This window comes from Gastrolobium bilobum, unplaced genomic scaffold (genome assembly GCF_033153095.1).
Source record: "Gastrolobium bilobum isolate Gb01-03AN ecotype WA unplaced genomic scaffold, APGP_CSIRO_Gbil_v1 utg16061, whole genome shotgun sequence".
Lineage (NCBI taxonomy): Eukaryota > Viridiplantae > Streptophyta > Magnoliopsida > Fabales > Fabaceae > Gastrolobium > Gastrolobium bilobum.
The window spans coordinates 103,755-129,141 of record NW_026895267.1 but is presented as its reverse complement, the minus strand read 5'-3'; the positions used below and the strand labels follow the sequence as shown (position 1 = coordinate 129,141).

Below are 25,387 nucleotides of genomic sequence, written 5' to 3'. Positions count from 1 at the left end.
ACCTTAATGGACTCCTTTTCCTCTGATCTATCCTTCTACGTATATTTTCTGGTCAACGGACGTCCCAAACAATTCCGAAAACAGTGAACCGTACCTGTTTCTCACCGTTAAGAACTGTTCCGACCAACCACAGACAGGAGCACAACCTCTGAGCGATCCTCACCTGAAAAACCCAACTCCAGCTCACCAGGAACGCGCCCCTAAGCGCGCTTCCTTCTTCTGCACGTGACACCCACACGTCGATAACTTCTCCGGCGCATAACAGCGAGTGACGAAGGGGGTTCACCTCAGACCACCTTTGCTCGTCTAATCTCCTTCTTGCGCATCTGGATCTGTGACTATTGTGGCATTTCGACTTGGTTATAGTCTTCCTACAGTATTTTGTTACTGTTCACTGACACTTTGTTCACTGTTTTGGTCGTTTTCTTATTCTTAACCCTTATTATGTTGGATGTTGAAGATACTCCAACCAGTCAATCATCTGGTACACGCTTGATGGCTATTCTTTCTCCAAATGACCTTCCTCCTCTTCATCAGAATTATCGTCTTAATGGAAAGAATTATTTGCAATGGTCTCAGCTTGTTTGTATCATCCTTAAAGGGCGTCATAAAATAATTCATCTTGAAGGACCTGTTCTTGCCAAAACAAATCCAAAATTTGCTGATTGGGATGATGAAGACTCTCTTATTATGACGTGGCTATGGAACTCTATGACTCCTAAGGTTAGTCAACATTGCATGTTCTTACCTACCGCTCTTGAGATCTGGGATGTTCTTAGACAGACTTACTCAATGAAGTAAGATGCTGCCACCTGCTATGATTTGAGGAATAAGATTTTTTCTACCAAGAAAGGCTCTCTTTCTGTAACAGAGTATATTATGATATTCTGAATGGGTTATAGACTGAGCTTGATCAGTAACAGAGTTTAAAGATGGAGTGTAGCGAGGATGCAACCACTCTGACCCACCTCCATTGAACAAAATAGGATCTTTGATTTTCTTTGAAGTCTCAACTCAGAATATGACCCTATTCGAGTTCAAATTCTTGGTAAGGAAAAATTACCTTCTCTTTCTGAAGTTTTTCACATTGTCAGGTGTGAAGAAAGTTGCAGGACTGTCATGATAGATGCCAAATTATCCGAAGGATCTGTCATGCTCTCATTTAAAGTTAACACTTAAGCTTTTTCTGATTCTAAGTCCACTGACGGATCTACTATGATCTCGGCTAAGCCACCTCAGGGGTCCTCTTCTTCTAAATCCAGCAAAGATGGGCATTAGTGTAACAATTGTAAAAGACCAAGTCACACGAAAGAGGTTTGCTACCATCTTCATGGAAAACAACTACTTCTGGAGAGGCTTGGTAAGTCAACCTCACGTGGTCAATCTTTTTTAGCTCCCTCAGACATTCCTCGTCAATGAAATCTCACTTATGCCTGGTAAGTTTACTACTATTCGTCATGAGGAATTGGGAAGGCTTAGATCTGTCTTTGAATCTCTCAATAAGCCCTCTAATACAGGTACTTTGGCTATGACTGGTAAGAACTCATGCACTCATTCTTCTATTGCCTCTTGTACTGATTTCAAAACTTCGTGGATTGTGGATTCTGGTGCTACTGATCATATGACTTGCTGCACTAACCCCTTTCTTTCTTATAATCCTACTGTTGGTATCCGTACCATAGCTGTAGTTGATGGATCACATACATCATTTGCAGGTTCAGGTAAAATTAAAATTCAACCCTCCTTGTGTCTCAAGAATGCTCTTTATGTTCCCAAACTTTCTACCAATCTCCTTTCTGCTTATAAACTTACTACAGACTTTACAGATTTGAATTGCACTGTAATCTTTTTCCCTGCTCATTGTGTTTTTCAGGATCTCATCACGAGGAAGACGATTGGAGTTGCTAAGGAATAGGGTGAGTTGTATTAGCTGGCTCCAAAATTTGCTGCAGAATGTTGTTAGTATATGGATGTCCTAGAGACAATCCTTTTGATTAAATAAGGACATAAGATGTAGACATTCTTTGTCGTAAATTAATAATAAGCACTATTTATCCTGTTTCATATTTGTTTCGGTATAATTGTTAATATATTATATATATGAGTAACTGGATAAACCCTTTGGAATAAAATAGGTATCTCTTAAGTATCTGTGATGAGATCACGATCATGAGGATATAAGGATACCGGATGTTTATTCCTAATTTAATGTTCCTAGTCTAGAGACACTGAGAATGGGGACAGTGATCTCGGGTAAGACTAGCACGACTTATCTACTTGTATTCGGATGCAAGGTAAAGACCTCATGAGCTACAGATATGGAGATGCCTTAGCTAAAGTCGTGGGTGGACCTATAAGGGTATAGCCCGCACTGAACAGACCCACAAAGAGACTCTATGAGGAAATCTTACAGAAGTATCATTAGAGCAGTCTCTTAATATTTGGGTATGTCTTTCCTTAGACCATAAGTTGTCACCTAGACTGTGTTCTAGAAGGCATGTCTTGATTGTATACCTCGTCTGCATGAAACATGGAGACTCATAGGTATACTTTTGGGCATGTCCTGAAAGAGCACAGGCCTAGGGTGATAAGCTGAAGGAATTCGTCAAATCTCTGTAAGGGATTAGGTTATCTGTAAACCGGAGAAATCAGGATGACATTTACAGGGACTCGGGAATCTATGCATAGTAAAAGAGATCATAAGATGATCTGCCTTTAGAGTCCGTAAATTGAAGATTCCCTATTTCGAATCAAGCTTACCCTAAACCGCAAGGGTTGATACGTTTCCTTACCCTAGGTTTAATGAGAAGGTAACCGAGACGAAAGGAAATACATACGGCAACCAAATATATATAATAGGATGATCACGTCTTTAACCTAACTAGCTCTAGGGCAACAAAGCATTGCTAGTGCTCTGTGTTGTCATTAAATGGGTTGTGGACTTTTTGGGCCCAAGCCCATTTATGTCAGTGGCTATGTTGGGCCTAATGGGTCACACACTAACACCTTATTGTCATGACATAATAGCATAAAAGGTTTTTGGGCCTAATAATGGTTGTTGGCCCAAGAAGAAGTTTAGATGCCCACCTAAGAGGGAAAGGGGCACATGTAATGTTGTAATAGGCTTGGATGGTCCAAGACATTATTAATTAATTTAATTAGTTAAATTAATTATCTAATGTTTAAATTAAAATTTAAATTATGAATTTGAATTTTGAATTTAATATTTGAATATTTAAATTATAATATTCAAATTTGAATTGGCTATGAAAGGAAGTTTCATAACAAAAAAGAAAGGATAAAATCTTGATAGTATCTTGTCAAGATCAAATCCAAAGTATCAAGAGGAGATCTTTGAACATCATCAAAGATGATAAGGGGGGCGCTGATTTGGTGGTTGATGATAGTCATTCAATCAACAAATCAAGCTCCATTCAGATTTGGTTGATTGTGGAAATATTTGATTTAGTTGATTCAATTTAAATTGCAACTAATCAATACTTTTTTGGAAAGAATCAAAGATGATAAGGGGCGCTGATTTGGTGGCTTGATGATAGTCATTTAATCAACAAATCAAGCTCCATTCAGATTTGATTGATTGAGGAAATATTTGATTTAGTTGATTCAATTTGAATTGCAACTAATCAATATTTTTGGAAAAGATTTGGGCTGATTGGGCGCACAAAAGGGGGCTGATCATATAATGATTATTTGGTCAGAATCTTGACTAGGTGCAGACTTAGTTTTAAGAGAATATGATAGGAGATTGTTGATTAGATTTGATTTGCAACAACTCCTTTCTTTCTTCCACAAATGGGGCGCTCCATGATCAGATTTTTAGTGAAAATCTGAATCAAATTAATTCCTCTTTCATCTCCTTATATGTTTCCTTTTTGTGCTATTTTTTGATTAGGATTTTTGGAAATAAAAGGGCCATTCTCTCATACAACAAACATCACGATTTTAGAGAGATTACAAGCTGAAAATTCTCTCATCTAAACACCTTGAAACCTTGCCTCCTTCCTCACCTATTGGGACGCCTAGCTTGCCTCCTTGGGTGTTCATTGGTGGCTTCGAAGAAGAGTTCTTCCGTCTTGACAAAGGGTGGTGTGGATCAACATTAGAGGGCTTGTATCTTCAAGCCTCACCTTGATCGTCTTCAAGTTAAGGAAAGCAAACAAGGTAACATCCATGCCCTAAAGCATGTTTCTTGATATGGTATGTGTTATTCCGCTCGAAAAATTTTGTTTTTCCCTCTCACATGCCTAGACCTTCAAGGTCATTTTCTTTCAAATGTACCATGGATCAGATTTTGATGGCCAGTCAGTCTACATCAGATTCTCTCATTTGGCTTCATCATAAGCGATTAGGTCATCCTACTTTTAGTTTACTTAAGTCTATGTTTCCATCTTTGTTTGTGTCTGATAGAGACAAGTAGAAATTTCAGTAATAATATTGATAACAAATTACTCCAAGATACAATTAGAAACGTTCAGCTACAAATTGCCAATTAAAGAGGAAATGTAATCCTAATTACAGTGACAAACTAGAAGAAAGATACAACAAGGAAATATAAAATAGTGAGGATAGTTCTAGAGCAATTGGAAAGGCTCTAGTCTCTCCCAAGTCCGAGCCAAAGGTCAGATCCAAGATGCCCTTCATGCTCCACATGCCTCCCCTTTATCCCACTCCCTCTCACGTCTCTCCCTCCTTAACCATTTTCCCTTGTGCACCCGTACCAGAGTATTGATACGGGCTCGTATACTAAAGTATACACACGTAAGAGAAATAGGGCCCAAGCCCAAACAAGTCAGTTAGATGAGGAAGGATCTGGTACAAGTGCACAACAGAAAACGGTTAAGAAGGGAGAGACGTGAGAGGGAGTGGGATAAAGGGGAGGCATGTGGAGCATGAAGGGAATCTTGGATCTGACCTTTGGCAGCGACTTGGGAGAGACTAGAGCCTCTCCAATTGTTCTAGGACTATCCTCACTATTTTCTATTTCCTTGCTTGTCACCGTCGGAGAGGGAACCCCCTTCGAAGCCCCATGCCCTTATGTGCGTCTAAAGCAAAGGAATTAGGGTTCCCCAAATTATTTAGTGCCCCTTGGGCCACTTTCGCACCCGTTTGCCCAGCCCCAACTCCATTGGGCCTAATTTCGTTTGGGCCCAGTCCATCTCTACGCGGTAAGGTTGCCTTAGCTCCAAACGACGTCGTTCCAGCGAGACCCACGCCTTCTTCCACCAATGCCCAATTCCTCTGTTCGATTTTCAGGGACATCTTCACCATGTCTGATAAACGCAGCGTTGGATTCATCAGAAGTTCCTCCCGTATACTATCCTTCACCCTCGTTTAGCCAGGCCCCCTTCAAGAGCTCCTCATCCTCAAACCTCAATGCCCCAACCACTCTCTCAAATTCAACTCTGAACTCTGCTATCGTTCCCGTCTGTTTGAGTGTATAAAGAGAACGATATGGGTTCTCCAAGGCCTCTGGCTGGAACCTGCTTAAAAGCTCCTCCGAAACATTCCCCAGTCCGCGTTGTTGGTGTTAATGTCCACCATTGGAACCAGTTCAACGTTTCTCCTTCCAAAACGACCAAAACAGTGGCCTTCTTATCCTCCTCCGCCACTCCATTCACGACAAAATACCTCTCTACTCTGTTCAACCATCCATACGCATCTTCCCCTGAAAAAATAAGGACCTCCAAATGCCTCGGTATCTACTCCATTCCTCCCTGACGCTGACGTCTGTCTACTGATCCTTCGAATTGTTTCCTCCATCCCGTGTTTCTCGCTGGGGTGACCGTTCTCTGTTTCCCAACCCAGTCACTCGTCTTGCCAAGTCTTCCAACTGACGGATAATTTCAGTTTGTCCTCTTTCCGTAGCTCACAATCGTTGTAACACTTCGTTTTGCACTGACTCGCTGCTTCGTATTCTTTCTTCCATATTTTCCCATCGATTATCCATAGCGCGCGTGAATACCATCCACAAAGCCCCGAGATCGGAGCTCTGATACCAATTGATAGAGACAAGCAAAAATTTCAGTAATAATATTGATAACAAATTACTCCAAGATACAATCAGAAACGTTCAGCTGCAAATTGCCAATTATAGAGGAAATGTAATCCTAATTATAGTGACAAACTAGAAGAAAGATACAAGGAAATAAAAAATAGTGAGGATAGTTCTAGAGCGTGGAGAGGCTCTAGTCTCTCCCAAGTCCCAACCAAAGGTCAGATCCAAGATGCCCTTCATGCTCCACATGCCTCCCTTTTATCCCACTCCCTCTCACATCTCTCCCTCCTTAACCGTTTTATGTTGTGCACCCGTACCAGATCCTTCCTCAGCTAACTGACTTGTTTGGGCTTGGGCCCTATTTCTCTTACGTGTGAGCCCATATCAGAGTCACAGTCTATTGAGTCTTTCAATTGTGATGTTTAGCAATTTGCAAAATATCATCGTACATCTTTTCCTTCGAGTGCAATAAAAAATGTTGAACCTTTTACTATTATTCATTCTGATGTTTGGGGGCATTCCAAGGTCCTTAATGTTTCTGATGTTGAGTGGTTTGTCTCTTTTATTGATGATTATACTTGAATAACATGGATATTCTTGATGAAAGATAAGGCAGAAGTAACACAGTTGTTTATCCAATTTTATAATATAATTGACACCCAGTTTGGTAAAAGTATCAATCGCTTGAGATCAGATAATGGTACAAAATATTTAATCATCGTCCTTACCAATTTATTAAAGACAGAGAAATGGTTCATGAACTCACATGTGGATACCCCTCAATAGAATGGGGTTGCTGAAAGAAAAAATTGCCATTTTCTTGAAGTCACCAGAGCATTGTTGTTTCAGACATCTGTACCTAACTCTTACTGGGGAAAAGCTGTATTAACTGCAGCCTATTTGATCAACTGCTTACCTTCCAGAATTCTTGGCCATGTAAGTCTTGTTGATTTCATGTCCTCTCTTTTCCCCTTTTGTTCCAATTATGCAGAGTCTCCAGTCTCGTGTCTTTGGATGTGTTACCTTCGTCTATGTCCATAAACAAAATCGGAGAAAATTAGAGCTTAGAGCCCTTAAGTGTGTCTTCCTTGGTTATGCTCCCAACAAAAAAGGATACAAATGTTACCACATTCCAAGTCGTAAATTCTTTATCTCTATAGAAGTTAGCTTTTATGAATCTGAGTCCTACTTTCAAAACCCTCAGCTTCAAGGGGAGAACAGTATAGAAGCTTCATCCATTTTCTTTGAGTCTGAGTCTCCCTTTTTGCTACCTACATCTCTTACCCACATCTCTTACCCAAGTTGATAAGGAAGACTTAGTTGCTGAGTTTGAAAATTCATCTGATTCCTCATGTGACATGCCTCTTATTCATCGACAGAGAGTACACAAAGTTGGGACACCTAAACTAGTGTAGCAAAGGAAGAAACAACTCACACTGCCTCGCCAGCAATTGCAACCAGACATAGACGAAGGAAAAGGAAAGGGAAAAGGTCTTGTACCCACTATCAAAGTACTAAATACACTACTTTTATTCCTAAACCTGATATTAATTTTGATGACTTACTCATTGTTGTAAGGAAAGGGAAAAGGTCTTGTACCCACTATTCAACACCTTATTTCTCATTTTGTCTCCTCTAAGAATCTCTCTATGCAGCATAGAAGTTTTATTACAGCACTTGACTCCATTTCAATCCTGAAATCAGTACATGAAGCATTAAAGGATGATAATTGGGTTCAAGCTATGCATGACGAGATGAATGCGTTGGAGAAGAATAATACATAGGAAGTTATTAACATGCCAAATGGAAAAAGGGCAGTAGGATGCAGATAAGTGTATACTTCGAAGTATAATTCTGATGGGACTCTTGAGAGATAAAGCTCGACTGGTAGCCAAGGGGTACACACAGACCTATGGTATTGATTACGAACAAACATTTGCTCCGGTGGCCAAAATGAATACAATAAGAGTTTTTTTGTCTCTTGTTGCTCATTTTAATTGGAATTTGAAACAATTTGATGTGAAAAATGCCTTCCTCAATGGCGAATTAGAAGAAAAGGTTTACATGGAGATCCCACCAGGATTTAACTCTACAAATGGAGATAATAAAGTTTGCATATTGAAAAAGGCGTTGTATGGCTTGAAGCAATCCCCGCGTGCTTGGTTTGGAAGATTTACCAAAGTTATGCTTTCATTGGGATACAAGCATACACTCTTCTTTAAACATTCTTAGGAAGATAAGACCACTATCCTTCTAATTTATGTTGATGATATGATTATAACAGGGGATGATATATATGAGAAATGTGCTTTGAAAAAAAGACTGACCGCTGAATTTGAAGTTAAAGATCTTGGAAACTTGTAATATTTTCTTGGGATAGAAGTTACTCATTCAAAACATAACATTTTTATTTGTCAACGAAAGTATGTTCTTGACCTCCTTAAAGAAGCAAGAAAACTCGGGTGTAAACCTTCCAGTACTCCAATTGAGTAGAATCACAGACTAGGAAGTGAAAATGAGAGCCTTGCAATTGACAAAGGACAGTATCAACGAATAGTGGGAAGATTGATATATCTAGCTCATACTATACCTGATCTAGCTTATGCAGTTAGTATTGTTAGTCAATTCATGCATGATTCGAGGGAGAAACAATTCTCCAATACCTGAAAGGCACATCAGGCAGAGGACTATTGTTCCAGAAAGAAGGAAACCTAACCTTAGAAGTTTATACATACGTCAATTATGCTGGATCTGTGACTGACTGACGGTCTACTTCAGGCTATTGTATGTTTCTCTGTGGAAATCTAATAACATGGAGAAGTAAAAAAAAAAAAATGTGGTTGCTAGATCAAGTGAGGCTATTGTATGTTTCTCTGTGGAAATCTAATCACATGGAGAAGTAAAAAAAAAAAAAAATGTGGTTGCTAGATCAAGTGCAGAAGCAGAATTTCAGGCTATGGCTCAAGGTATCTGTGAATTATTGTGGCTGAAAATCATTCTCGATGATCTCAAGGAGAGATATGAAGGATCTATGAAGTTACTATGATAACTAATCAGCTATCAGTAGAACTCACAATCCAGTCCAACACGATCGAACCAAACATAGAGATTGATCGCCACTTCATCAAAGAAAAACTAGATAGTGGACTCATAACTACTCCATATATTCCTTCTGGTTGTCAATTGGCTTATGTCTTGACTAAGGGTCTTCATAATGATAGGTTTCAAGTGCTTACTAGCAAGTTGGGAATGATAAATATCAATTCATCAACTTGAGGGGGAATGTTGAAAATATTAAAATTATTTATTTATTATTTGTATTAGCTAAAATACTCTAGAAGTATATTTAGGCTTAGCCCATTAGAGCTTTTAGTCTCTTTAAATAGAGAACTCTTGTAAAGCTATTACACAATTCAATATTAGACTATCCAATTGTTAGTGATAAAGTCTCACATCAAGTAGGAATAGGCTAAGCAAGGAACATATAACTATAAAGACCCATAAACCTAACGCCTTAAGGTTTTAGATTGAAATATGGTGTTGATTTCACTTAGTGTGGATTATTGCTTGTGCCCATTGATGTGTGAATGGTAGTATTCCATATTTTTTGGCTCCCCCTAATTGCATAATAGGAGGAATAGGTAAAACCTAAGAGATAGGCTTAGGAAAGGTACAAGACACAAAGAAGCGAACAAACTCGAGGAAGGAAATAAAAACCAAAAGGATTGATGAAAAACATCAATAACCCTTGTGATAGAGGTGATTCTCTACCCAGAACAGAATTAGAGCAGAAGAGAAGGATAATGACAGAAGAGAGAAATTCAAGAGATGAGAAGAAAGAAGTTTCATGTATATTCATCAAGTGTTTTATGAATTACAATTTCCCTATTTTATAGCTATTACAAGTATAGCCACGTATCCCACCACTAACTATTTCCCTCCTATTTCGTTTACACGTAACATTTCCCCCAACTAACTTTTCTAACAACCTTACACGTCATCTCTAAACCTCAAAGGCCTTTTCCTTTCGGGGTGCCCTTTTCTTCTAGCTATGCTTTGTTCTTCTGTTTGATCAGTATCATCCACTTCCTCTGCTTCTGAATTCTGCTCCTTTAAGTCGCCAGTTTCTTTGACTGTTTCTTCTTCTGGCAATGCTACTGTATCAATACCTCCTGCATTAAAATCAACCTTGTCCTCAAGGTTGAAAGATGGATACTGTTGTTGAAATTCAACTACATTCTCCCAAGTGATGATGTCCTGAGGCATACCATCCCACTCAATTTGGACTTGCTGGTTGAGTTGCAGAATTCGAAGTGCTATAACTCGTTTTGGTTCCAATACTGGTAGACCACCAAGAAATGTGTCAGGCAGGGGTAAAGGAGGAATATGTTGTTCTCCTCGAAATGGCTTGAGCAGTGAGACATGAAAAGTGTTATGGATTTTTGCTGAGGTTGGTAAATCCAATTGGTAAGCCACTGATCCAATTTTCTTAAGTATAGCAAAAAGACCAAAGTATCTATAAGATAGTTTATGAGACATACGATCCGCTACAGAATGTTGTCGATATGGTTTGGAGATGAACCCAAACTAAATCACCAACATCAAAATTCACCTCTCTGCGATGTTTGTCAGCATTCTTCTTCATAGTAGCTTGAGCTTTCTGCAAATTTGTTTTCAATTGTTGTAAAATGACCTGTCTGTCTTGCAACACGCGATCCACATCTGTTGAAACAGTAGAGGAAGTAATATAATCCAAAATGGAAGGTGGATCTCTGCCAAATACCACTTTAAAAGGTGTCATCCCAGCTGAACTATGAAAAGTAGTGTTGTAACAAAGTTCAGCCCAATGTAGAATCTTAGACCATTGCTTAGGGAACTCAGCCACAAAGCACCTCAAATACTGTTCTAAGACTCGGTTCACAACCTCAGATTGTCCATCTGATTGAGGGTGGTATGCAGTTGTGCGTTTTAATGTTGTGCCACTGAGTTCAAACAATTCCACCCAGAAACGGCTTAGGAAAATAAGATCTCTATCTGTAATAAGAGACCTTGGTAAGCCATGTAACTTGCATACCAATGTAGAGAAAAGGGCAGCTACTTTAGGAGCTGTGAATTTTTTTGGAAGACAGCCGAAATGGGCTTGCTTTGATAGTCTATCAACAACCACTAAGATTGTGGTATAACCATGGGATAAGGGCAGTCCAATAATGAAGTCCATGGTGAGGTCTTCCCAAATTCTCTCTGGAATTGGAATTGGCTGAAGTAGACCAACTGGAGCCTGTGTAGAATATTTCACTTGTTGACAAACCACACAAGATTTAACAAAATTAGTAACTGCTTTTTGTAAACCTTTACAAGTGAAACTACTATTGACTCGAGCAATAGTTTTCTGAATTCCAGTATGTCCACTAGACAATGTAGCATGACATTCATGTAGAATTGTAGGAATCAAAGGAGATAATGGATCTAGAAACAACTTGCCTCTTTGTAATAAAAGACCATTTCTGATCTCCATGTCAGCATGTTCTTCTGGATTTGCAGTCAAGTCAATATACCATTGTTGGAAAAAAGATGAGTGCATATTTTCTGCCTTTAGTTTCTCTAGAATGTCAAACTGGACACTAGAAAGGGACATGAAACAAAAGACAGTGGGAACTCGAGAGAGGGCATCTGCCACTCTATTTTCCTTGCCTGGTTTATACACAATGGAATATTGAAAACCCAAGAGTTTAGCCATGTAGTATTGCTGTTCAGGTGTTTGAATTACCTGATCAAGCAAAGCTCTCAAACTCTTCTGGTCTGTGCGGATAACAAACTGCCTTCCTAGTAAGTATTGTCTCCATTTTTTGACACCTTCGGTGATAGCATAGAGTTCTCTCACATAAGCAGAAGCTCTTTGCATTCGAAGAGATAATTTCTTGCTAAAATAAGCAATAGGATGCTCCTCTTGTAATAAGACTGCACCTATGCCAACATCAGATGCATCAGTCTCAATGACAAATTCTTTGGTAAAGTCTGGTAGCTTTAAAACAGGAGCTGTAGTCATGGCCTGCTTTAAGTGCAGGAAAGCATGTTGAGCAGATTCTGACCAATTGAAAGCATCTCTCTTCAACAATTCGGTTAAAGGTGCAGCAATGGTAGCATAATGATAGACAAACCTTCGATAATATCCTGTAAGTCCAAGGAATCCTCTTAACTGTTTGAGGTTTTTTGGAATTGGCCACTCCAACATAGCTTTAATCTTGTTGGTGTCCATACTCACTCCTGTATGTGAGACAATGTGTCCTAAGTACTCTACGGCTGGTTGAGCAAATGTACACTTGGACCTCTTGATATAAAATTGATGGAACTTTAGAGTGTCCAAAACAGTTTGCAGATGTTGCAAATGCAGCTCTATGGAGGAGCTGTAAATGAGTATATCATCGAAGAACACAGCCACAAACTTACGGAGGAAGGGTTGAAGAATGACATTCATGGTGGCTTGGAAGGTAGAAGGAGCATTTGTGAGACCAAAGGGCATCACTAAAAATTCATAGTGGCCTTGGTGAGTTCTAAAAGCAGTCTTGTGCACATCATCAGACTGGATTTGATGGTACCCAGCTCTCAAATCCAGCTTGGAAAAGATTATGGAACCACCCAATTCATCCATTAATTCATCAGCTGTGGGTATAGGGAATCTGTCCTTGATAGTGAGGTTGTTCAAAGCCCGAAAATCAATGCAAAATCTCCATGATCCATCCTTCTTTTTCACCAAAAGGACTGGAGAGGAAAAGGGGCTTGTGCTGGTGCGAATGAAACCAGAATCTAGCATCATTTGGACCTGTCTTTCAATTTCTCCTTTCTGAAAATGAGGATACCTGTATGGCCTCACATTTACTGGTGTGGACTCAGGTTGTAAATGAATATGGTGATCCAATTGTCTATGTGGAGGCAGCTCTTGTGGTTCTTGGAAGAGTTCATCAAACTCTTGGAGTAACTTGGTCACAGCTGGATGGTTATCATCACTAACAGTAGGATTAGCATCAATAACAGATAGTTGAAATAAGGAAGCTACCTGGCCTTGTTGTTGGATTTTTCGAAATTGATTGAAAGAGATGGAAGTGATATGTTGGTCTCCCTGTAGCTTTATTGATTCCCCACCCCAAGAGAACTCCATGGATAATTTTTGATAATCCAATAGAATAGGCCCCAGCAATTGTAGCCATTGGACTCCAAGTACAATGTCTTCTCCTTGTATTGGTAACACATAACAGTCCACCAAAAAGACATGCTGCTGAATTTGTACTGGTACAGCTGAGCAGAATCCTTCACATTTAAGTACCTGACCATTGCCCACCATCACATCAAACTGGCGATCATTTAAGACAGGTAATTGCAGTTCAGCAACTACTCTTGGTTGCACAAAATTATGGGTGCTGCCCCCATCAACCAAAAGCAACATCTCAGATTTCCCAATAAGGCCCTTAAAACGTAATGTTTGAGGCACTACAAACCCAGATAAAGCATGCATACTAATCTGTGGAATGATTATGTCAGTAGTGTCTGTTGGTAAGCTGGACATAGCATCCAAGCACTCAGAATTGTGAAGCAACTCATCATCAATAATGTCTTCATCAGGCACAATCAACACATGCACTGAAGGTTTACATTTGTGGCCTCTAAACTATTTCTCACCACAATAAAAACAGAGATTCTTATCCTTTCTTTCCTGAATTTGGCTTTGAGTGAGTCTATGAGTAACTGTGGGGTTTGTTGGGGTGGTGGTTTGGCTGGTGTGAGTAGTTAGAACCGTAGGTTTGATATTATGGTTGTTGTGGTTAAACCTCGGTTGTGGTATGGGTGTGGGCAGTAATGGAGGATAAGGAGAATGTAATTTGGGTGGGTGATGCTTGAGGTGTAACTTAGATTCCTGTAGTTTGGCTAGGGACATTGCATGTGACAAGGAAGAAGGACGAAAGGCAGAGACATCATGTTGAATTTCATGTTTTAAGCCTGATACGAAACAACTTACTAGGAATGATTCAGAAAGACCATCCACTTGAGTGGATAAGTGTTCGAATTGCTCCTGGTATTCAAGCACCTTGCCTGTTTGAAACAGTTTGGTTAATTGACCTTGCGAATCTTCCAACTCCGAAGGACCGAATCTGGTTTGCAGAGATTTAAGGAATTTGGGCCAGGAATCGATAGTGGAATTTTTGTTGAACCATTGATACCATTGTAAAGGGCTTTACCTTCGAAATAGAAAGGAGCAATCTTCAAACGTTGCTCTTCTTCCATATCATAGAAGTCAAAGAACTGATTGATTTTGTAGATCCATCCTTGTGGATCTGTCAATCCATCGTAACATGAGACCTTCAATCTCAGGTTCTTCGCCGCTGCATGATCGCGTGTATTGGATTGCTGATTGGAAATGGAACTAAGATTTGGTGATTGTCGTTCTTTGTAGTTGTCAAAGATTGCATCCAATTTGCATGACAATTCTTGGAAACGCTTGTTCATCTGTTCCTTCAGCATTTCTACATCTGCTTGAGTGTGTTCCCAGCGATCTTCCACTGTTCGAGTGCGAGTCTCAGGAGCCATAGTTCAGAGGATGAAAGCACCAATTGATAGAGGTGATTCTCTACCCAGAACAGAATTAGAGGAGAAGAGAAGGATAATGACAGAAGAGAGAAATTCAAGAGATGAGAAGAAAGAAGTTTCATGTATATTCATCAAAAGTGTTTTATGAATTACAATTTCCCTATTTTATAGCTATTACAAGTATAGCCACGTATCCCACCACTAACTATTTCCCTCCTATTTCGTTTACACGTAACATTTCCCCCAACTAACTTTTCTAACAACCTTACACGTCATCTCTAAACCTCAAAGGCCTTTTCCTTTCGCGGTGCCCTTTTCTTCTAGCTATGTTTTGTTCTTCTGTTTGATTAGTATCATCCACTTCCTCTGCTTCTGAATTCTTCTCCTTTAAGTCGCCAGTTTCTTTAACTGTTTCTTCTTCTGGCAATGCTACTGTATCACCTTGTGGGACCAGGTGTGACCAAGACTAGTAGTGAGTTCGAGACAAAACAAGTCAATCTAAAGACAAAAAGGGGAAGGGAATGCAAGGGTTGACAGAGGTACCTAGTTATCAAGCACAGAGGAGAGCAAGTATTGTGATAATAAAAATTTACCAAAAAATTATTCTTTATTTTAATAAACAACATATAAAAATTAGCCAAAAAATTGGCAAAATAATCAGAGAATAATATTTGATTTCTCCAATCCTAAAGATAAAGAACGAGATACATCTAATCATGAAAAACCCGAGCCACAAATTCAAGTCTTACGCATCTATAGATTACAATAAGCTATAATCACAATAATGATGAAGAAAAGAAAGGTCCTAACTCTTGAGTAGTTTACCATACATGGGTACCATGAACAATATTGAATACACCATCTGGCAAACCAGCTTCCATTGCTAGTGCTGCAAGTATCATTGAAGCACCTGAAAAATTAATGGCAAAGACTATCGTCAACACCTCTTTAGGAGAAAAGGAAGAAAACAACGGTATGAAAAACAAAAGGAAATCGAGTTGGAAAAGAAAAAGGAGAGATCGAAAGACATGATAAAAAAACAAAAAAAAAAACTCTTCCCTGGCCACAATTCCATCCCTCTCCCAGCAATTACTAATAGGAAATACTTCAACTATTTCTAATCCACCCTGCACAGTTTTATCTCAAAACCAGACCAAAGACTAAAAAAGAAGACAGAAAAGGCATGGTGGTTTGCACTTCAACAACAGCTCCCTCCCAGAAGTTTCTTCTACAGTGCAAAAAAAACCACTGCATTTTCTTCAACCCATTTGAAGCCATCCCAACAGAAAATCACAACTAAACAACATAGTACAAAACTACATCATTGTCTAGTACTTTTGTGAACCTCCACAAACAAGAATAGCTAGGCGTCATCTTGACAAATTTCACCAGGTTATTCCAAAGACAGAGACAGGAGAACACCATTCCCCAAGTCAATGAATTACCATAATGCAAAATCACCTAAATAAGCTCAATGTCATAAATCCATAATCTAAACCACCAAGGACGTGTCAAAAAACTATGAACAGTACTGATTCTAACATAGAAGCAAAGGGAAACAGAGGAAATAATGCACAGTGGAGTTCCAAGGGAACACAAACAGCAGAGACAATAGACACGAATCATGGAAGATGGGAACACTCAAGTGACTCTCCTGTACACGCAATCCATCTTATTTATACTGTAAGTGCATAAGTATATGTGCAAATCAAGGACTAATTATAGAGCTTATTAACAGCTATTAACCACAGACATAACTACAGGTTGACTAATATACTAGTGTGGTAAATATTCTCGTGAATCTAGACTACCACGGCGATGAACATGACTAGTATTGTAATATCCCAGAAAAGTAATAGTAATTTACAATAATAATAAATTAATAATAATAATAAATTATAAATTAGTAGTAATAATAATAATGTATATATATATATATTATGACTAATGATAAATTGTGATTAATTGAATTATTAATTGATTAATCATTTATGCATTAATGTTTGATTGTTTGATTGGTAATATGATTGGATTAGGATAAGTTAGCAATCTTTATTTGATTAGATATGATGAGTAAGCGATATTCTGAGCCATAAGAAATTAAAAAGAAAAGAAAAATAATTGTACGAAGTCCAGCCCATGTCTGAGCCCTAAACTTCGGCTATAAATAGAGGCCTAGCCTAACCCTAACCAATACTCAGTATTTCTCCTCTTCTCCTATGCTACTCTCTCCTTACTTCAAAAGCTTATTTATTTTATTTTTATATTCTTTTGGTTAATGTTGAGATATATAGTCCCACATTGATTGTGTGTGCAACTAATGTGGAGTTTATAAAGTCTTGAGCACTCCCACCCTTTGAGCTAGCTTTTGGGGTGGTGTATCTCAAGGTTCTTTACAGATCAGATGATTAATAGAAGGGTTAACATGATTTGTTTGGTTGGATCATGTAGTCATCTTGGTTAGTATGTAAGCACAAGAGGTTTTTCTAAACTTAGGTCCATAGTCGGAGGGGGTTCCTCGCATTTTAGCCAACTTAGTAGTTCCGTTACTGAAAATATACTTATATTTTAATTCTTATGAAGTTTTATCATATTTGTATTACACGCGCTCTTAAACTATTTATCCAATGACGTAAAGCACTAAAAATATGAATTATAAACTTACTGGTAAGGGTTCCCACAATGATTGTCTAAAATAGTTTCAAACCATAAATTCACATTTTGTTTACTAAAATAAATAATCACCTGGATTTTTCTCACATGGCTTGAGAATAAAAGTGTTTCCACATGTAACCGCTATTGGGAACATCTGAAAAAAAATAAGGAAATAATTTAGTAAAAACTTCACTTGATGCATGCCAAAGCTTTACAAAGACAAAATTTAATGTAAACATAAGAACAATAGGTGTCCACAAATATGAAAATTTCAAGAGTCAGCATGCCTATGTTGTTACAGAAAAACTTTTTTATCAGCACAAATCTGTTCAATAGTTATCTGTCCTAGCTCCAAGAAGTAACAAGTGCACAAGAAGATTGAGCATTTGTTAACTGAGATTGTAAAAGGACCTTAGGTAGGGCCAGGGTAGTTAGGTTAGGTGGTCGGGTACTTAGAAACAGTTAGTTAGTAGCTTAATAGGGAAGCCTAATGACTTGTAAGTAAGGGGAATACACCTATGTTAAGAATAGCTTTTGAGAGTATATTGAGATGGTTTTCTCAAGTTAAAGAGTACTTGCCTCTTGGGAGAGGTTTTCTCTCTTGTATGTTTTGTACTAGTTCATCAATAAAATTGATACTTTTCTTCTTTCTCTTCTTTCATCAATAAAATTAACAAGTCCCCTTGAAAAACCATGGTCCTACCTGCCGAAACCTCACGGAGATCGGTTCCACTGAAGTGAAAGTGGAAGCTCAGGGAAAATCTATCCAAGAACTCAAAAAGGAAACCAATAAAATCAACCGAAAATTGGAGGGACTTGATGAAATACGCTCCTTCATGAAGGAGTGGATGAAGAAGAATGAGACAAAGGATACTTATAACCTAGAGGAAAGGCGAAAGGGTTAGTTCGGATTCCACTATATGAGAACTTAAGAAGATGCTGGCGAAATTGGTAAAGACCCAAGAAATGGTGGCTGATAAAGAAAAGGAGGAGAAGCTACTCTTTAGAATCAAGAAGCAAGATTCCAATGTCTGTGACAGAACATGTTCATGGAAAAGGGTATTAAGTCACCATATTTCGAAAGCAATGTTAAAAGGGTCGTTGAACCAGAGCCTTTCGCTATCATGGGCACATCTACAGACCAAAGCAGGTCGAGCCCTAAAATGATGGAAGATCATTCTTGAGTTTCAAAGTTTGAATTGTCCATCTTTAAAGGAGTGCCCTCTCTTGGTTGGATTGCAAAAGCGGAGAGGTCCTTCATCCGAGAAGATACAAGAAGAATCAGGTACCAAACTATAGTTGTATCAGCATAAAGGCATGAATACATAGTCAGGGAAATATATTTAATTTTTTGTTACAGAATGTGTTAAAAATATAAACATAAAAACTACTCAGGTGCCTTCATCTAGCAGTAAGCTTTTGGGAGAATTGGTTCTTAACATGTAATCAAAGCCTCTATGACCATTGACCAATCGATCTTTAGTTCGACCATTGGCACCCCATTCTTTTAATAAATATTGTGGAATTTCTTAGCACAAAATAAATAGCCTGTATATTATCCACACTTCAAGTTCAAAGAGTTTTTGCGTGAAGGGACATCTTTGAAATATAAATATAAAAACTATTCATGCACCTTCATCTAACAACTTAAGTTGTTGGGTTGAATTGGTTCTTTAAAGAATGCATTTAATTTCTAAGATTTTTTGTTCCTAACCACAATAGCTTATGACTTATCATAAACCATTAATAAAAAATAAATAATAAAGTTCATCTTTTGAAACTACTAAGAGAAAAAGAAAGAAATCCAGAGAAGAAAGGTTTGGATAAATAGGAGCAACAGTGATACATACTATTATTAGATGGTCTTTCTACATTTATTTTGATTGTTTAACAACTTGGTTTTGCAAAAAGAAGTAAAAGACAGGTTAACCCTTCTGGACCAATTCCTACTCGAAGGAGCACGCCTATACACAGAACATAGCCAATTTCTCCATTTACAAAAATAAAGGAACAGAATGAATATTGAATTAACTAAAATAAAGAAGAAAGGTCTAGCATGGAAGACATACCCACAAGGGTACCGTTGCTGGAAAGTTAAAGGGGCAGATTCCAGCACAAACTCCAAGGGGCTCTTTGATGTTGTATGTATCAATCCCATTACCAACATTAGGGACAAATTCCCCCATTTGCAAATTTGCCATCCCACAAGCATGTTCTACCACTTCTGCAGAAAAGATAGGAAGTCCATTTTGAAATAATTGTTAGAGATGTAAAATAAAACCATCCATATGCCTTTATCTAGTAACTTAAGCTTTTGGAATAGTTGGTTCGCGATACTGTATCAGAGTCTCTATGATGAAACTGTCTAGTTCAATCCTTACTGCTCTCATTTCTCTATTCAAAAGTTGAATTTTAGAACAAGATACGTTGATTTGTACATTATCCATGAGCCCAATAGGCTTTTGTGTGAGGGAGCATATTAGAAATATAATATAAATGTATTAATGTGCCTCCACCCAAAAGCTTAAGTTTTTAGGATAATTGGTTCATGACAATAACTATAAAAACAATTAAATAAATAATTTTAGTCAAAAGAATTAGTTTTCCCCTATAAAGAAGGAAAAGAAACTAACCTAAACCACGAAGCACATCTCCTTGGGCACCTTTTAATGTTTTGCCCTGTTCTATGGTGATATTCATGGCAAGCTTATCCTAAAATAAGAAAAAGTATTCCTGCCATCAAATTCAAAGCATGATAGAAATTGTATCTGTTTGAATGTCACACACTTACAATATCTCTACGAATAAGCTCCTGAAGTTTAAGCATAATACGTTGACGAGCGGTGATAGGAGTGTTTTTCCATGAAGGAAAAGCTTGCTTGGCTGCACTAACTGCAGCTTTAAACTCTTCGTATGTTGTTATGGGAACTTGAGATACAACTTCTTGTGTTGCCTGAGTAAAGATATATATATTTCAAAATTAATTTTAATATAAACCACCTATCACAATGTTCAGAAAATTTCAAACAAGTATCACTGAAGAATGTATCAGCTTACAGGATTCGTAACATCAATGATAACACAGCCTTGAGAATCTACATATTTACCTCCAATAAAATTTGGGACCTTCAGCTAAATTAAAAAAAAAAAAGTCACAAATTTAATACTTAATAACTACAATGAGCAAGAAAGAGAAAGATAGAAAAAGTAAAAATTACATAGAGGTAAAATATTGTCCTTGGATTTTCAATCATACCAGATGGTAGTTTTGGTTTAAAGAACCATCAGATGAACTATCGTTTGTCTCAACAGGAATAGATCTATTTGGCCTCCATGACTTAAAAGTTTTCTCTGCAAGATGTAATTAAGCATGGTTATGATGAAGATATAGTTTTTTGACAACCACTAAAACAGCGTGGTAGTATACGCTATGGGCAAATACATTTAGCCTCTCTGCACTCAAGTATCAAGTACTCTTTTAACTTTTATCAATAAAGAATTTCACATTATCGCAGAAGAAAAATGAACAGGGAAACAAAAAACTACTTAACTAGAAAAAATCATTGAATACCAGTTACCAAAAATAAAGGATAAAAGGACAAATACCAGTGAACAAGGCTTCCCGACTTTGCCAGGGTAGCCAGGGGTGAGGATCGATTGTATTAAGTGTTACCCTTGTATTTTGCAAATAAGGTGTTTCTCATACTCGAACCAGTTACCAAAAATACATTGTAAAAATTCCAACTTCTAGATATCACTAAAAAGTCAAAAGCTAGACATGGCTGATTTTCAGTTATGATGAGGAGCAGCAACTTTATTCTCTCTTCAATTATGATTCTTTCAGTGTCTCTTTTGCTAAAAGAGATATATAAGGCATAAGCATGATACAACAACAGAATGGCATCATTGTGTATGGACTCATACAAGAACAATTAATGACACGGAATATCATGAATACAAGCAAGTCCAAATATCAGTAAATGAAGAATTCAAAAGCAATAGAAATTTTCAACTCTTGGAAATTAATACTTCAGTTTCTAAGGTGAAAAAATAGTTCCCCCAACTATTATCTAAAGTTATCATAGAATGATACCAATATATGCTTGTATTGAGTAGAAATTAAACCTATAGCGCTCTAATTACTAGATCAACTAGTTGACAAGGAGAGCCAGAATGATGTAAAACCTGATAGATTTCCCTGCCGAATCTTTGCTTTGAGGTTGTACAAGTGCCTTGGTGTTGACTGCAGTTCTGGATTGCTTTGCTTGAGAGCTTTGAGCACTTGACGAGGTTTTATACCAGCTTCAGTCATTAATTTGATTTGTCTCACTTCTTCCTCAGTGAAACGTCGACTATAAGGATGTTCTGACATGTCTTTCAATGGATCATGATTGTGATCTCCATTTTTTATAGTAAGAACCCATACATCATCTTCCTTTTTACCTATGGCTTCAAAAGGACAGTTTATAAGGCGTGAAGTTACTTTCCTTTTGCGCTTACTTTCATCAATTTTGCGCCTATTTCGATAGACACCTCCTCTGTCACAGCCAAGGATGACTCTTCTATCCTTTCTGGACTTCTTGATGGTCACAACATATCCTTGATTGGCACCAAAATCACGAACATGTTTAATGAGGTCTTCACGATCTTGGAAAGTTCCGGATGGTGGAGGAATCATCCTTGTTAATCCTACTGTAGGCTCTGATTGATTTTGAGTCTCCATGAAAGATGCCAAAACCGAGATCCCAAGTAAAAATTTACAGAGTACCTATGAAAAATCCAATCAGCAATAAGTGCAAAACAAGAAATTCTCTTCTATTTTAGTTCAAGATGTCATGCCATCTGTTTCAGGTATATGAGGCAACAAAAAGGTATATGTCTCTTACAACAGATCCTAAGGACTACGATGGTCTAAAGGAATCAAACATAGCATCAAAATCATACATGTGAAAATTGATACCCCTATCTGATATTTATTGACACCCAATTTTCATCATCAGCAACAAAGCATTGCTAAGAATTGAACCTTAGGCAGATCCCAATCTTAAGTGCCAAACCACCTAAGCACTAAGACAGTTTCACACAACCTCATTCCAATCAAATGAAATTTATGAATTTGGCACATCATTCTAGGACAGTCTTTTTAATTTGATATGCAGGTTCAAATTATTAGCATATATGGAGTTTATTTTAGTAGCTCAGTAGTTGTTGTAGTGGGCTCTATGTATGTACATATTGTAATGGGCCTTATGGGCCCTGACTGTAGTAATATAGTCCTAAGTGAGCTTACTATAGCTTTGGTGGACAGGATACGTGTCTCTAGTTTGTTACAACAGACCAACCGTTGTGTAATAGCTTTATATACAGGACAACACATTGCATGTACCCACCTTTAATTAGAATAGAAAATACACGTTCACATTCAGATCTTTCTCTCTTTCTCTTCCTTTCTCTCTCTCACTTTCACTTTCTATCATTTTCTCTGATGGTATCAGAGCTCTCTTTGAGGGCCTGATACAAAGATCTTTCACCATGTCTTCCGCGTCGTCAACACAGCCAAGTCGCGATGCATCAACGCACAACTGTGATGCATCAACAGATAACAAACCTCCGTCATTGTTCAATCATCAGAGCTGTGTAAAGCTCACTGAAACAAACTATCTACTTTGGAATCAAATAGTAGATCCGGTGATAACCTCTCATCAGCTTCACTCTTTTCTTGTTAATCCTAAAATTCCACTTCAGTACCTGTCAGAACAAGATCGTATTGGAGGCATAGTGAATGCTGAATATACAACATGGTTACGTCAAGATCAGATGTTGTTATCGTGGCTATTTTCAACGATTTCAGAAGATGTAGCAAATGAAATTGTTGGAGTTCAGTATGCACATGAGGCCTGGGAGAAAATACATAAATTCTTCCATGGTATGATGAAATCCAAGTCAAGACAACTTAGATCTGAACTTCGCACCATCAAGAAAGGTGGAAGATCAGTTTCTGAGTATCTCAAACGCATCAAATCCCTATGTGATGAGCTTAAAGCGATCAGAAATCCTTGTTCAATAGAGGAGCAAACTAAAATCATTCTGGATGGCCTACCAGCAGAGTTTAATGCCTTTGTAGCCTCAGTGAGAGCAAGAGAAAATCCTTACTCTGTTGATGATTTAAGAGTTGAGCTTTTGTCACATGAAATGATGTTAATGAAGCAGAATGAGGCTCTATTGTCAGAATCAATGTCCGTTAATGTAGCACAAAAATCCTTTCAAGTCAATAATCAGAAAGATGCATCTATGAACAGATCTGCACTTGCTGAAGTTGATCTCAACCAGAATCAAACCACAAGCATTCAGAATAACTATAGCTCAAATGTAAGAGGAAGAGGCAGAGGAAGAAGTTTTGGCCGAAATTTTAGAGGAAGAGGTCGTGGAGGAAGAAATGTTCAATGCCAACTTTGTTACAAGTTTGGTCATCAAGTACAAAGTTGCTGGTATAGATTTGATGACAGCTTTGTTCCTACAATTCCTCCACCTGAAGAACCTCAATATTTCACTTCTTCCACTCCAGTTCACTTTCAGAGGTCATTTCAGTATGTTAGACCTCAGATCAATCCACCACAAGCAATGCTAACCACTGCTCAAACACAGAATCCGATTCAGCCACATTTCAATCCTCAGATTAATGCTACCTCTCTAACTCATCAAGGCCAAGGTCTTCTTCCAACACCACCAACCGTTCAAGCACTGGAGTAGTATCCAGATTCAGGAGCCACTCAGCATGTCACGGCCAATCCTAATAATCTTTTGCAAAGCACTCAATTATCTGGTGCTGATCAAATTTTCTTAGGAAATGGTCAAGGTTTGCAAGTCAAAGCCACCGGTTCTTCCTTCTTTTCTTCACCTTTGAAACCACACACTAATTTACATCTTCGCAATTTACTTCTTGTGCCTTCTATAACCAAAAATTTGGTCAGTGTGAGTCAGTTTGCTCGTGACAATGGAGTTTATTTGAATTTCACCCGTCTACTTGTTGTGTTAAATCCCAAGTATCTCATGAAGTCCTTGTGGAAGGTACACTGGGAACAGATGGCTTGTATCGCTTCAGTGGTCTTCAACTTTCCCATTGTCCAAGTCAGCAGCTTGCACTAGACTCTAGCTCTAGTAATTCTGTCTTACTTTGTAATTCTGATCTTTCTAGCTCTAGTTCTACTTCATGTACTGGCTCCACTCCAACTTGTATACAGAATAGTACTTTTGATTCTCAGAAACCTGTAGTTTCCAATTACATGTACTCCTTGTGGCATTGTCGCCTAGGTCATCCTCATAGTGAGGCTCTGAAAATTGTACTAAACTCTTGTAAGCTTCCTATTCCTAATAAAACTGACTTGAATTTCTGTTCTGCTTGTTGTTTGGGTAAATCACACAGACTTCACTCTCCTTCTTCTAGTAAGACATATGATAAACCTTTTGATCTAATTTATAGTGATCTTTGGGGTCCAGCTCCCATCAAATCCACCATGGGTTTCACCTATTATATTTCCTTTGTGGATGCCAACACCAGATTTACTTGGATTTATCCATTAAAACTAAAATCAGAAGCCCTGCAAGTCTTCACACACTTTCAAGCCCTTGTCCTAAACCAGTTTCAATCTACCATCAAGGCTCTCCAAACAGATTGGGGAGGAGAGTACCGTACATTTCAACAACTTCTAAAACAGCAAGGAATCACTCACAGAATTACTTGCCCACATACCCATCATCAAAATGGGGTAGTTGAAAGAAAACACAGGCACATTGTAGAGACTGGATTAACCCTTCTTGCTCATGCCTCTCTCCCAATGAAATTTTGGGATCATGCTTTTATTTCTGCTGTGTACTTAATAAATTGTCTTCCTACAGCAGCTCTGAACTTTGAAGTTCCCTTCACAAAGTTAAACAAGACACCTCCTGACTATAAATTCCTCAAAGTGTTTGGGTGTGCATGCTTCCCCTTTTTAAGACCCTATAATCAGCATAAACTTGATTTTCGAAGCAGTGAATGCATATTTCTTGGATACTCACCTAATCACAAAGGTTACCAGTGTCTCAGCTCCAGTGGCAGAATTTTCATTTCCAAGGATGTCCTTTTTAATGAAACCA

General features: G+C 38.1%; 1 protein-coding gene across 1 annotated transcript in view; it reads right to left on the bottom strand.

Moving 5' to 3' along the window:
* Positions 1-25,387, bottom strand: part of LOC133302839 (uncharacterized) — a 38,147-nt gene that overhangs the window by 8,646 nt on the left and 4,114 nt on the right. The window contains exons 2-9 of the mRNA XM_061502660.1: positions 21,437-22,019; positions 20,508-20,602; positions 20,309-20,383; positions 20,043-20,204; positions 19,885-19,963; positions 19,321-19,475; positions 17,342-17,405; positions 15,427-15,506 (exon numbers count right to left, since the gene is read on the bottom strand). Coding sequence (XP_061358644.1) covers positions 15,427-15,506; positions 17,342-17,405; positions 19,321-19,475; positions 19,885-19,963; positions 20,043-20,204; positions 20,309-20,383; positions 20,508-20,602; positions 21,437-22,019 — 1,293 coding nt within the window. The remainder of the gene's footprint in view (positions 1-15,426; positions 15,507-17,341; positions 17,406-19,320; positions 19,476-19,884; positions 19,964-20,042; positions 20,205-20,308; positions 20,384-20,507; positions 20,603-21,436; positions 22,020-25,387) is intronic.